At 41.6% G+C, this 15,231-nt stretch overlaps 1 protein-coding gene across 1 annotated transcript in view; it reads left to right on the top strand.

Moving 5' to 3' along the window:
* LOC141112551 (5-hydroxytryptamine receptor 3A-like) overlaps window positions 1–15,231 on the top strand; it is a 97,494-nt gene that overhangs the window by 67,302 nt on the left and 14,961 nt on the right. The window contains exons 7-8 of the mRNA XM_073605471.1: window positions 8,613–8,820; window positions 12,855–13,058. Coding sequence (XP_073461572.1) covers window positions 8,613–8,820; window positions 12,855–13,058 — 412 coding nt within the window. The remainder of the gene's footprint in view (window positions 1–8,612; window positions 8,821–12,854; window positions 13,059–15,231) is intronic.

Here is a 15,231-nt window from a genome sequence, read left to right as displayed (position 1 = left end):
TTCGTTTTGTTCCGAATTAGTTTTTTAACAAATTTCGACAAATTTGTTAATTCAGAAATATCCGAATTAACGAAAACCCGTTTAACAAATTTTTCAGAATATTCATAAATTCGCAAATTTGTAAATTCATACATTCATAAATTCGTACATTTGCACATTCGTAAATTCATACATTCGTACATTTGTAAATTCGTACATTTGTAAATTCATACATTCGTAAATTCATAAATTCGTACATTTGTAAATTCTTACATTTGTACATGCAGAAATTCGTACATTCGTCAATTCGTACATTCGGAATTTCGTACATTCGGAAATTCGGAAATCTGAAATAATAATTAACTAATAATTAACTCATAACCCGCCGGCCGACTTGGCTCCACAGCATGCGTAGACCTGATAACATTTTTGTTCACAAGATAACAATTTGAGATTTTATATATATATAAATATATAGAGGGAATAAAAGGAAATAAAGGGAATTAATATGTTATAGGGAAGGGGAGAAACTAGATGGGGGTGGGGGGGTTAGGATAGGCGTGGTGGTTTGGAGGGGGGTGATAGGAGGAGGCAAGGAAAGATTGCTTCCATCCTTTTTTTTTTCTTTTTAGGGGAATAATACAACACAGTCTGGGCATGCTCTAGAGGAAACTGGCCGGGGAAGGGAGGGGGAGGTTCCAGTTGGGGAGATTGGAAATCTGAAACAAGCAGAGATTTTTTTTTTTCCTGAAATGGGGACTCTGGTTAAACTGGTTAAACTGAGAGGGGGAGGGGTGGGGGGAAGACTTGAGAGGGGAGGGGAGGTGAAGGGGAAGGAGGAAGGAGAGAAAAGAGAATGTTTATACCTGTCAGTAAATAAATGTTAAATACTGCCCCTGCAATTTATGATGAGCAATATTTCTCTCTCTTTCCCTTTTCTCCCCCTTTTTTTTTTCTTCTCTTCTCTTTTTTTGGTTTCTTCTCTCTCTCTTCTTCTCTCTTTGTAGAGAGGAGGAGGGGGGGGGAGGAAGGAGGTGTAGAAGAGGAAAGGCTGGGCTAAGTTAGTAGGGCTGGTATGCCGTGATTATTGATTGGCCGGGAGGAGGGGGTCTGGAGTGGAGCCCTTCGGCCGATTCAGACCACTCCCCAATTAGGCCTGCACCCACGTAAACCGTAGGTTTAGAGGTTCAAGGGTGAGTGCCTCCCTTAGGGGTTAGTAAAAGGGGGGTAGTATATAATTTGCGAAGGGGGAGGGGGGTGGGAGTGAGAGTTAGGTGGGGTTTTTTTTTTCTTGTTCTTCTTTAGAGGGGATGGAGGGGGTGCGGGTGACTTCCATAAATGTGAAGGGACTTAATGTCGCAGAGAAAACGGAGGATGCTTCTGTTCTGAACTATCTGAAGCAATCCTGTACAGATGTGGCATTTGTGCAGGAAACACATTTCAGGGCGGGCAGACTTCCCTTTCTTCAGAATAGATTTTTCCCCTGTGTGTACCACGCGTGCAACCAAGAAGCAAAATGTAAAGGGGTGTCCATCCTGATTTCTAGTCGGGTATCCTGGTCTCTTATGGATAAACGACTGGATATAGATGGTCGCTTTTTATTTCTTAAAGGACATATCGGAGGCGTGAAGGTGACATTAGCCACGGTATATGCACCAAATGTACATCAAGACACTTTTTTAAGTAAAACCTTGTCAAAATTAGAGAAATTTGCGGAAGGAATATTGATTCTTGGAGGGGATTTTAATATACCCTTGGACCCCAGAGTAGATACTTCCTTTGGGATTTCTTCTACCCCGGGGGGCACCAGGAAATGTATCATGTGGAAGCTGTACGAGATGCAGTTGGTATATGTATGGCGGATTTTACACGCAGGGGAGAGAGATTACACTTTCTTCTCCAATCCCCATCAACTGTATACACGTATAGATTTATTTTTGGTGCCACATTATCTACTCACCTCCGTTCTAGACGTGTTTATAGGAAGCATAACTTGGTCAGACCATGCTCCGGTGACGCTTTGTATCTCCCTATCAGGCTTGGCTTACTCTCCGGAGTGGCGTTGGCGCTTATATGAAAGTTTGCTGCAGAATCCTGAAATTCAAGATGATGTAGCTAAAGAAATTACGGCATACTTTCAGATGAACTACACCTCGGGGAGTGATCCGGGCATAGTTTGGGAGGCACATGAGGCAGGAATCCGGGGGATCATGAACAAACATGGTTTCCGACTGAAGAAAGCATGAGAAGCGCAGATAATAAAATTGTCAGAAGAAATTCAGGCCCTCAAGCTGCAACTTAAGAAGACGCAGACACCACTTATAGGGAAAGATCTGGCACATTTGAGGCGACAGATAAGAGATCTCCTCCGCTATAAGGCTAAAGCGGCAATTCAATCTGGGAGGAAAGTAACGTATGCACTGGGAGATAAATGTAGTAAAGTGCTGGCTGGGAAGCTTAAGGTAAAGTGTAGGACAGCATATATAACGTATATAAAAGGAAAGAACGGACAATTAATCTCACTGCCAAAGGACATCACACAGAGGTTCAGAGAATATTATTCCAGTTTGTATAATCTGGCACCACTATCCTTACCCATGCCCTCTACAGAGGAATATCTTTTCTCAGCACGGCTCTCCGGCTACCCTCCCTGGTTCGTTTTAGCCTGGAAACCCCTATCACAATCGAGGAACTAAACACGGTGATAAAAGCGGTTAAACATGGAAAGGCACCAGGCCCTGATGAACTTACAATACAGTGGAACCTCGGATTACGAATAACCCGGTCAACGAGCGTTTCGCAATACGAGCACTGTATTTTTAAAAATCGTAACTCGGTTTGCGAGAGCAGTACCGCTTTTGGCCTGAGGTGGGGGGGCGCCGGAGCCGAGCAGAGCCAAATGTCGCCGATCGCAGCAGATCGGCGCCGTTTGGAAATGCACGGAAAGGCCGTGCTGTCCACGGCAAATCTCGGGTAGGAAGTCTTTCCGAGGTTTGCCGAGGTCAGCCGAAGTGTCCTCGGCCCTTTTTGGCCGTTTCTATGCGGTATTCCATCCCATTGAAGTCAATGCGGAACGTATTATTTTTGTTTCCATTGACTTCAATGGGAAAACTTGCTTTGATATGGAACGGATTATGCTTGTAATCCGAGGTTCCACTGTACAGTATTATAAAAATTTCTTTCCACTGTTAAGTGCACACATGATAAAGGCATTTAATGCTATGGGCCAGACTGCCGCATTCCTCCCGGATGCACTTATGGCACATATTTCGGTAATCCCAAAGGAAGGGAAGGATCCATCGGAATGCGGCAGTTACCAGCCAATTTCATCACTTAATGTAGATCTAAAGCTTTTTACCAAATTACTTGCCTCCCGTCTTCAACCCTAACTTTATCAGCTGGTGCATTTAGACCAAGTAGGGTTTATTCCCTCGCGTGAAGCGAGGGACACTATTAAAGTACTCAATTTGGTCTATCATGCCAATAAAACAAAAACTCCATGCGTCTTTTTGAGCACTGATGCAGAAAAGGAGTTTGATAGAGTTAATTGGCAGTTTATGTTTGACGTCTTGAGGCATATGAGAATAGGAGATCATAGGCTTTGATGGATTGCCGGGGTATATGCTTCCCCACAGGCTCTGATCAAAGTAAACGACAGAGTATTCTCAGAACCTATCAAGATCTCAAATGGCACGTGTCAGGGGTGTCTTCTTTCCCCTTGTTGTTCGCTCTCTTGTTAGAACCCCTACTGAACAAAATGTGTCAAAACTCGGATATTCAGGGGCTTCAAATAGGGGATCATAACCATAAAGTCTCAGCATATGCGGACGATCTGTTGTTCTCTATGTCTAGGTCACATGTCTCATTGCCTAACCTTTTGAAGGAATTTGAAAGTTAGGGAGCCCTATCAAATTTAAAAATAAATTATATGAAATCGGAGGCCATGGGAGTTGCACTGCCCTTATCGGTACAGCAAACTATACAACCAATTTTAGCTTTAAATGGGTAGCTGCAGCGCTAAAATACTTGGGCACGCATATTCCATTAAATTTAGGTAATACTTTTACAGTAAATTTTCCACTGTTATACAACCGCGCGTTACTAGATAAATGGCACCAAGGACTGCATTTGTGGTTTGGTCGATGCAATATTATCAAAATGAGTATTCTGCCAAAATTTTTGTATTTATTTCAGGCTTTACCCACAGCTATCCCAGTAGTCTTTTTTTCGTCAAATAGGTACTCTTTTCACTAAATTTATATTAAACGACCAAAGATTAGCAGAAGCCTTATAATAATACCCAAGTGCTTTGGCGGTGTAGCAGTCCCAGATGTATCTAAATACCATCAAGCGGCCCATATAGGCAGGGTGATTGACTGGTGTAGACATACAGAATTTAAGTTGTGGACGGATATGGAGCAACAGGTCAGTCCGGTACTTTTGCATAGAGAACTTTGGTGTTATGCAACATTACCAGACTCACTTAAAACGCATCCCCTTATAGGCCATACTTTGCGAATAGGCTCAAAGATCTGTCAGAACCCCAGCTATTCGTCGACACAATCACCATTGTTCCCAATTATGGGAAACCCCAGCTTCAATCCAGGTATGGAACCAGGGTGTTTAAAGGGCTCTTAGAGAAGGGCTGCACTCAGGCATCACATTTCTTACAATCTGAGACATGGCCTACAGTTGCCTCATTGATGCAACCGGGGGGGCTGATATGAAATAAATTTGTGGCAGGCACTACAATTGCCCCATTTCTTTGAGTAGCAAGGACCAGCGATAAATTATCGACAACTGACCTGTTTGAACTATATTGTGAGGAGACAGAAACTCTCCCCAGATGATCTCTAGGATATACGCGTTGCTAATTACCCCTTCAGAGGACTTTCAGATGGAAAGTGGGAAAGAGACCTTAATAAGATCTTTACGGCGGCTCAACGACAGAAGATAATATACCTGTCGTTGAACTCATCGATTTGCACACGGACCCAGGAGTCCAATTACAAATTACTAACGAGATGGTATTACACCCCGTCAAGCCTTTGTAAGTTCTTTCCAGAGGCCTCGGATCGCTGTTGGCGATGTAACAAGGAACAAGGGACCCTAGTCCATATAGTTTGGTCCTGTTCAAAGAACAGACAATACTGGTTGGAGGTACAAAGTATTGCCCAAAAATTTACAGTCTTTCCAATACCTGACGACCCCTCTTTTTTCTGCTTCTTTGCTCACAAATCCCTTTACAGACATATAAAAACTCTGTTCTATGCCACTTAGTTAATGCTGCTAAAGCCTGTATTACTCTGTGTTGGAAAGACCTGAAGCCACCATCGATTGCATTGTGGCTCAATAGGGTCAGAAATGTTGGGGCCATGGAGGACTTGATGCTCTCGGCTCAAAATAAAAAAGAGCAGTATACTAAAATATGGGAAGAGTGGGACACATATGTATATTCATAAGAGGGAAAGAGATTGTTGGGGAACATAACTAAGGAGGGAAGTCCGTCGGTCTAGTAATTATATAAGAATGAGGAAGTCGCCTGGCTCCCATAGGAAAGGGAGATAAGGGGGAAGGGTGGGGGGGTTGTTTTTTGTTGTTGTTATATATATATATATATATATATATATATATATATATATATTTGTATAACCTGAGGAATATTAATCCTGCCCTAAAACAATGAGGTTATAAGAAACGATATATGTATGTACCTGTTGGAATGTAATGTAATAATGTTATTACTGCTTCCTTTTTTGTATAAATAAAGAATTTGAAAAAAAAGAAAAGGCAGCAGTTGTAGTGCTAGCAATTTGGCCAAGCTAGCATTTAGACGCTGAGCATGTGGATGGCTGGGACAGTATTTTTTTATTTCACGGTTCAGCAACTGGAGTAGCAAAATTTGCCTGCTGAAATCAACAGGTGGTGTACTGCTAGCAGATTGGCTGAAAGTACTTGTGGCACCCATTGCTATACCATCATTCCTCTTAGTGCAGGTTTTTGAGAAGCCTTGAGGTATAGTAGGGGTAGAGATCCCAGATGAGGAGCAAGAAGAAGTCTGCCTCTTTTTTAGGATGTGGGTCTTTCAGGTGTGGCTGCCAATGGACTGCATGGCAGGTGTCTTGTCAAGCATGTGGTGCCCAAGCAGCTGGAGTTCTGGCCACGTTTGATCCGCTTCAGACAGAGATTGCAAACAGCAAGGTTGCGATCTACTGCACGTGTGTTGAAAAAAGCCCACACCAATGAACTTTTGGAAGTCAGCAGCGCCCTGCACTTGTGGAGCTCTGTGGTGTAATGCAATAGGGTGGCTGCCCTTAAGCTGGCCCCTGGAGGACATCCTGCCTTGTTGGAGTTGTGACTCCTCCTCACTTTCCTCCTCTGTTCTCTCAGGGACCCAAGTACAGTCAGTGACCTTATCATCCATTCCATCGTCGTCACTGGAGTAAACTTGGCAGTATGCTGCAGCTGGGGGATAATTATGTGTCCTTCTGTGGCACCCCCTCTCTATAAGCTCACGTTACTCCCTTCCTCAACCTGGGAACCAACATAGGAGCATTCCAATTGCTGCGCATCCTCCAGCAGCGCGTAACCGACACTGTGATCAAATAATTCTGGTGACTCCTCTGTGTATGATGGTGGGGCTACGGAGTGAGTAGCTGTGGACAAGGAGCCAGTGGAATAGGCCTCTTTGGCAGCTGCGGTGGAAGGCAAACTAATATGAGCCTGGGTTACAGAGGATGAGGACGGCTTCGTTATACACTCCACCAACTCTTCTGCATGTTATGGCTCAATAACACGGCCAGCAGGGGAAAAAAGGACAATCGTTCCACCACCTGCAGAGGAGGCACCATGTCCACGACCACCACTTTTCACTGTAGACACATAGGCTGCTTGCCCTATTTTAGTGGCCTATGAGCATTTGCCTCTCCTTGTTGGCCTTCCGGACATGATGGGGATTTTTTTTAGTTTTTTGGGGAGGGGAATTTTATAACTCCTTATTACAGAATGTGGGAAGGGAATCTGCTCCTTGGGTGCAATACTTTTGTGCTTGGTGCACTAAATACCATTTTATTATATATTTATTTTAATAAAATAACGATGGAGCAAATGTGGAGACTTTTTTTTTTTTTTTGCTGCTGCTGCAAAAAAACTAAAATAAAATAAATGTAATCAAAAATAAGAGAGGACAACAAAAAAAGAAAAAGGGAACCGCTGCTGACGTAGAAAGAAAAACACCTGTGACACAGAAGGGGGGACAGCAATTATGCCCTAAATATTCTTAGTGCTGCGGCACCACAGAAAAAAAAATCAAAGGTATAGCACAGCTGTGCAGACACAGAAGGAATAACACCTGCAACACAGAAGGGGGAGTACTAATAATGCAGCAACAGAACTATGATGCTTGCAAAAAAAAAAAAAAAATTATAAAAAAAAAAAAATGGGATCAGTGGTGACTGTGTACTATGCACTGCACTATATACACTCTGCAGAGCACTGCAGTATATACTATGCACTACACTGTAGTATATACTATGCACTGCACTATATATTCTGCACTGCACTGTAGTATATACTATGCACTGCACTATGTATTCTGCACTGCACTGTAGTATATACTCTCAGCACTACACTGTAGTATAAACTATGCACTGCACTATATACTCAGCCATGATTGGCCAAAGGCACCCTGCCTTTGGCCTATCATGGCTCTCACAGCACATTGCGTTGTGATTGGCCAAAGCATGCAGGTCAGGTGCATGCTTTGGGCAATCAGCAGCCGTCAATGCACTGCGATCTCGCAGTGCATTATGGGGAGCTCCACGGCGGGCGACCTTGCCACGAGCGTCCCATATGTTTGTATGTTCTACATCTAGCCCATCCCTAATTATAAACATTACAGATATTATTCATGACTTTTGCTTGAATGCTGAGACTTTCGCAAAACAATTTTTTTATGCATAGGCCCCTTACTGTAACAGAAATTGATGGATTGTATATTTATAGACACCTGGGCATTTCTTATGGATATATTTTTTTTTTAAACAATGTTTATATTTAAATTTGTATTCTTAACTCATAGTTCCTTCTATTGATCTCAGCCTCCTCCAAATCTCTAAATTCCTGCTGTGTTTCAACTTACTGTTACACGGTGGCTACATTTGTTCTCCATACTTTCAGTTTATGTAGGAAAATATTCATCCTCTCTTGCTCTCTCCCAAGATGGACCAGGCAACATGGACTATGGGATGTGTAGTGTACATAGAGTAGTGCACATGACCGCAACTAACATGCACTGCTCATTCCAACTAACCAGAAGTAAGGAGGAAAAGTAGAGGTTTGGGGCTCATGGAGGACATTCATGGAGACATAAAACATTAAGTAGTGGATGTATATGGATTTTTTTTGGAGAATAAGGATATGGAAACATACACATATAGGGCCAAGTTGCACAGCAGCCAGTTAACCTATCAGTATGTCTTTGGAGTATGGAGGAAGAAACACGAGTTTCACACATTTTATGCACAAGTTCTGTTAGCTGAGATTGCAAAATAAATAGCAATGGACACTTATTAAGGGATGTTTTAAAATGTATGCTTTGTCTGCATTCTAATAGCTTCTGTTTTGCCTTCCAGTTCAAAATAGAAAGGGTTTCTGCAGTTTATGTCCTGACCTTCATTATGCCAGTTTATTTCATGGTGGCTCTTGACATGGTCAGTATGTTTATTCAAATGGACAAAGCAGATCGGCTTGGTTTTAAAATGTCCCTTGTGCTGGGATTCTCTATGCTGCTTTTGATTCTAAATAATATACTACCACTCTCGGAAACTCCTCCATTGCTAGGTATGTCTTTAGATTTTTAAACAGCATATACATTTTGAAATAATGTAGTCTTCCAATCAAAAAATACAGTTTTCAGTGCAATCTGCAATGGTTTTGGTTCAATTTTATATCCTGGGTGTGCTATGTATGCCCATAAAAAGTGCATTAAAGTGGTACGACACTCATCGTAAATGACAGAAATCTCATCTACTATCACTTTGGCGAATTATCTAATAATTATCTGTATTTTTAAGGTTCATATCCTTCCTTTTCCATATGGTCTCTGAATTGATCCTGTTTAATATACATATTAGTTTACTTAATACTAATTATGAGCTATACGCTCTTGTTACACGACTGCTAACAGATATAACCCAGTTAATGCTGCCGATGACACATAGGCTTGTAGAGGCTGTACCTCCGCAATGTCACAGTAAGTTCCCAAACGGGGTGACTAGTGGAGGAATATTGTCTCTCCTGCCTTGCTCATATTCCTCATAATTCAGGAAATTGTACTAGGAATGCAAAGTTCTATGACTCTGTTAGATTTTATTGTTTATCTTTCGGTTTACAATACCTACTGCTATATGAAAATGCGATTTATCATTTTGTAAACTGACAAAAATTGAATAAAAATTTTTGAAAAAAAAAAAAAAGTGCATTAAAGTACAAAGGACATATGTGGCATGCCCTGTCTCTCTTTTCTCTTTACCTGCCAGTGCACCCCGCTGCTGTTGCTGGCAATTTCCATTCAAAATGACAGCCTTGATTTAATGCTGAGATATATTGTTCTTCTAAACACTGTTGGGAATATCATTTAGAAATATAATGTCATTGAAAATAAAAACTCAACCAAACACAACCAAATCAAAAGTGCATCAAATTAAGCATATAGTCTTCAAAAAGTTTCCGCACTTTTTTTTTATAAGTTTCGCAGCCATCTTCACCACAGCGTGATAACTCTTATGCCCCGTACACACGGTCGGATTTTCCGATGGAAAATGTGTGATAGGACCTTGTTGTCGGAAATTCCGACCGTGTGTGGACTCCATCGGACATTTTCCATCGGATTTTCCGACACATAAAGTTTGAGAGGAGGATATAAAATCCGTTGTCGGAATTTCCGATCGTGTGTACACAAATCCGACGGACAAAGTGCCACACATGCTCAGAATAAATAAAGGGATGAAAACTATTGGCCACTGCCCCGTTTATAGTCCCGACGTACGTGTTTTACGTCACTGCGTTTAGAACGATCGGATTTTCCGACAACTTTGTGTGACCGTGTGTATGCAAGACAAGTTTGAGCCAACATCCGTCGGAAAAAATCCTAGGATTTTGTTGTCGGAATGTTCCAAACAAAGTCCGACCGTGTGTACGGGGCATTATACTGAAATGCAAGGTCAGCTGGCTTGCCAGACTAGTCACATGACACTCTCAGACGCGACTAATTATTATTTCTCCTGCCCTCACCCGCCATTTCCAAAGAAAATATAAAAGTGCAAGAACTTTTTGAAGACTGCTCTTACATATATAAATTCATATATAAACCACGCCACATGTATAAATCATATGTGAAAAGTAAATTATATATTACTCCAGTGTTCAATAAAACCAGTTAAAAAAAAATAAAGTGCATACATAGTCTGTGATTGAACACTCCTCTTCTTCTGTGACTATCAGTAGTATGTAAAGTCCATTATTGCTTTCACCACAGAAATTGCCAAATAGTGTGCAGAATTAATTAGTAAATCACCATCAACCAGTGTATCCACCACCTTATAGCCAAAACGCTTACCCCAGGATATTGACCCAGTAAAAGTAAGGTAAATTTGCACCTGCCCTTTAAATAGGGCTATTACTCCTCGTCACCTCAATATAAGCTCTTATCCTATGCTCCATAAACATTCCTCCATACGCAGCTCTGATATAATGGTTCGAAGATCTCACCACATTGCACTGTGTTGTTACAATCTGTTGTTATGATATTTCTAAATATAACAAACGCAAAAAAAAGTGCATAAGAGCCTTTTTTTTCAAAGGTTTTCATTCATGCAACTTTTATTCACTACTGTGATTGATCTGATGAATCACAGTGATCACATGATACAGGACCAATTTCATTGATTGCATTGAAAATTAAATCATTTTGGCAAAACGATATATTGCCAAAAGAAAGCCTTGTTTGTTCTGAATTATAACATATAGATTACTTTTGTTGTCTGAAAGTTTACTTAAAGACTCTCGTATGACAATTTATACAGAACAATTTCCTATATGATGCACAAGCCTCATAAAGCAAACGAAAAAAATCGTCCTTTACCTTCTCTGCTTGAGCCAACTAAGTTCTTGATTTGTGTCTCACATGCTCATCCCAAACACTGCAGCTCACAGTGGGAGGGTTCAGCAACAGAGGCAGCACTGCCAATCCAGAAAACAGTGGGCAGAACTAGGTGCGGCCAGGTACTGATTGACAGACTATGGGCCTATGAATAAGCAGTGACAATGTTGACAGCCACGGCTCCTGCAACATTTTGTTATCTCACTGTATTGCAAATAGGCACCGCCCACATGAGAGCTGCTAAAAAAGGATAAGAAAAAAAAAAATAAAAAAAAAAAAAGTCACCTTGTTTCTGTCTTCTGACACTTCCTGGAGACGCTGATGACATCACTGTGTCTTACTGCTGCCTCCTGGGCACTCAAAATCCCAGAAGAATGTACTCCCACAATGGACCATGTATCCCAGGAGGCAGCGGTAAGGCACAGTGACATTACTTGCACGTCCCAGCCAGTGTTGCCAATCTCCCACAGCATTTTTTACTGACAAACATGGAAAAATTACTGACGGAGCATTACTGACAAAAAAAATTACAGATAAGAAGAACAGCAGTGTGCAATCTGAGTGTAGTATATTAACTGATTTATTGTGGTGAAAAGACAAATGGCAACTCACATTGTAACAGTTAAAATCAGGCTCATCACATAGTAAGGGCTTCCTATGGACAGTCTCACGACAGCAGGAAACCTCAGACCAAGATAGGAGTGTTGGGGGGATACACCTGCAGGACCAAGAGAACACCCCGAGGGGGACCAAACTAAGTGCAGCATTAATAGTACTGAGATATTAGCAACTCACATGGGAAAAAGAAATGGCACAAATTGCAGCCTGGAAAGTCCAGACGTTAAGGCTGTATGACAGCTTGGATGAGAAAGTGGAAAACAACAAGATGGCGGAGAGCTTCTTGTGGGATGCAGAGTAGACCAGAAGTGATGTCATCTGGATGTCAGGGGGCGAAGCTATGCTTTTGAAGGCCATCCAAGCATTTTTCTCAAGCTAACCAGGTTATCCATTGCCATTTGTCTTTTCACCACAATAAATCGGTTAATATACTATACTCAGATTGCTCACTGCTGTTCTTCTTATCTGTTTGCATAGAGATACTTCAGTCTTTTTAGAGGTGCTGCATCTGGTGCATCAAGATGAGCTGAAAGTTATCCTGAACACTCCGATTGGACTCTATGAACTTTTTGCTGTTTTGCTTAGCCCTTCATGTACACACAACACTTATTGCACCATATACCCCATTACTACGAAAAAAAATGACAGAACTATTAAATACTAAGATAATGGATATTTAAACACAATATGGAAACACTAACAATACTCATATCAAGTAAATTGCCTGGTTTACACTAATAAGGACAACACAGCATGACAAATTATCAGCCCCTGATATTTACATAGAGTTGTAAAATAAATCACAGATTTTTACAAATTGTCCATAAATTTACTTAGGGTTGGCAAACTGCTCCCAACAACATTGAAAGCTGGAACTGAGATAAGTATTTACATCTTTATTTTTAAAGGTTTTTTTTTGCAGCTAATTGTGTTTGTGGTGGCGAGGTGCTGCCAGGAAGCACACCTTCCATTTTCACGGAAGGTCTGCTTTAACAAATGTTAAGGCTTTGGTGAGTCATATGAATCCACAAATTGTTCTTCTTTTGAGTACTTTTTTGTTTGCTTTATTTTTTAAAAGTGGCATTCTTTCTCCTAGGTATATACTGCTGTGTTTGTATGGCCACCATGCTTGTCAGTATAGTTGGATCCATTGGAACCTCCTACATTCTAAACCTGTATGAAGCACAAGGAAATGTTCCACATTGGGTAAAAAGCATAATACTAGACCGTTTTTCATATCTTCTGTGTTTCAAAAGAACCCTTCACATAAATTTGGCCAGCATTGAACCTCAGGAAAACAGTGAGTACTAGTTGGATTTATTAAAAAAAATGTAAGGACCATTTTTATCAAGTGGGAAGGCCAACGGGAAGGGTGATGTTCATGGTCTGTATCTCTATTGGGGATATTACATCAATTGCTGTACACCCACCTGCTTTCCAGATAAAGTTCCCCTGTGTTTATACTTGCTTTCAATGGAATTTACTTATGCTTGTGTTTACGTGTGTTTAGATGCATTCTGAGCAGTGGTAGCTGGTGCTCAATATTAGGGGGGGGGGCGGCAAACAAACCTGGCCCCCTCACTCGCACTACGCCCCCCTCTGCATGGGACGGGCGGTAAGGCAGCGATAAATTTCCTAACCTTAGTAGACCGATGCAGAGGTGGTTCTGGATCCGGGGTAGGGCTCCTGGAAGCTTAACCACTTGCCAACCGCCTTCCCCATATATACTGCAGCAAGGCGGCTTGGCTGCGTAAAACAATGTACCCGTACGTCGGTCTGTGCATGTAGTACTGCGGACGGGCGCATGCCCGGCAGGTCCAGCAGACTCTATGTCCTTTGGCTACCTGCGATCGCGGGAAAGAGAGCCAGAATGGGGATCTGTCAGTGTAAACAAACAGATCCCTGTTTTGACAGGGAAGAAGAGAAAGATAAGCTGTTTCTAGTGATCAGGAAAAGCGATCTCGCTCTTCTCCAAGGCAGCCCATCCTCCATACAATTAGAAACACTTCCCAGGGAACACAGTTAACCCCCTGATCGCCCCCTAGTGTTAATCTTTCCCCTATTTTGTAGACGCTATAACTTTTGCGCAAACCAATCAATATTATTGCTTTTTTTTTTTTCTTACCAAAAATATGTAGCAGAGTACATATTTGCCTAAGCTGATGAAGAAGTTCGTTTTTTTATATGCTTTTTTGGGGATATGTATATTATAGCAAAAAGTAAAAAAAAATATATATTTTTTTCAAAATTATCACTCTTATTTTGTTTATAGCGCAAAAAATAAAAACCGCAGAGGTAATCAAATACTACCAAAAGAAAGCTCTATTTGTGGGAAAAAAAGGACATCAATTTTGTTTGGGTACAACGTCGCACGACCGTGCGATTGTCAGTTACAGCGTTGCAGTGACGTATCGCAAAAAATGAACTGGTCAGGAAGGGGGTAAATCCTTCTGGGCTGAAGTGGTTAAAGAGGCTGTTTCTGCCACTCCACCAGCTGTTCCTCACTCCAGCTTGCTAAGGCAAGAACTGCTTCTCCTCCCAGCCTAACAGGCCTTGCTTCTCCTCCTGGCTGAACAAAAAATGGGTCCTGAGACCCGATTGGCTGGGAGTCCTAGGACTCCCTGGCCAACTGGGGCTCGGGACCCGCTTCCTGATTGGCTGGGAGGAGAGGCAGGAAGCCCCAAGCCTCAGGCTCTAATCATGTGATTAAAAAAAAAAACCCCATTGAAATTTATGCGTCCAGGGCCGTGCATGTAGACTAGGGGGGTGGCACCCCTGCTCCCCTAATGGAGCGGCCGCCACTGATTTTGAGTACATGACCTCTGGAGTTGTACAATTTAAAATCACTACATGCATTTCCTATTAAGTTCCTATTAAAGGCATTAGTCGGTGGGGTCACCTATCACATTTAGCAACCAATAGAATTGTGAAAGAGGTAGGAGAGAGCACGCCAGAGCATAACTTTTTGACCTCTAGTTGGTAGTTGCATAATTGAGTGTTTTATTCAAGTTACACAAGACACTCAGCAAAAAGCCAGAGCTTATGTTAAAGTAACTATTTGTCTTCGGTATTAAAGTGATTAAAGTGAACCTGGCATGGAACCTAACTATTATTATTATTATTCAGGATTTATTTAGTGCCAATATTTTGTGCTACACTTTATAAAATAAAATGAGGCAGTAGTTACAATACAATTCAAGACAAAAGGTTAGTGTGGAAATTCACTGCATCTTTGCACCACAAACCTCAAAAGCTGTTTAATTAATTTCTTATATTCAAGGAAAACTCACCCATCTATCCATATTTCCATACTTTATTCTGCAGAGATATCACGTAGAAAAACACCCTAGCATTTCTGGTTGTGACCATCTTGAGTAAGGGCAGAAGATTCATGTAGCATTTACTTTCTGGAATTCATCTGCTCTTACCTCAGGCATTCAGGCAGGAGGGGGCGTGCTTAGCAGAGAACCCCC

This window comes from Aquarana catesbeiana, linkage group LG11 (genome assembly GCF_042186555.1).
Source record: "Aquarana catesbeiana isolate 2022-GZ linkage group LG11, ASM4218655v1, whole genome shotgun sequence".
Taxonomy (NCBI): Eukaryota; Metazoa; Chordata; class Amphibia; order Anura; family Ranidae; genus Aquarana; species Aquarana catesbeiana.
The sequence above is the reverse complement of the archived record's forward strand: the minus strand, read 5'-3'. Positions and strand labels throughout refer to the sequence as shown.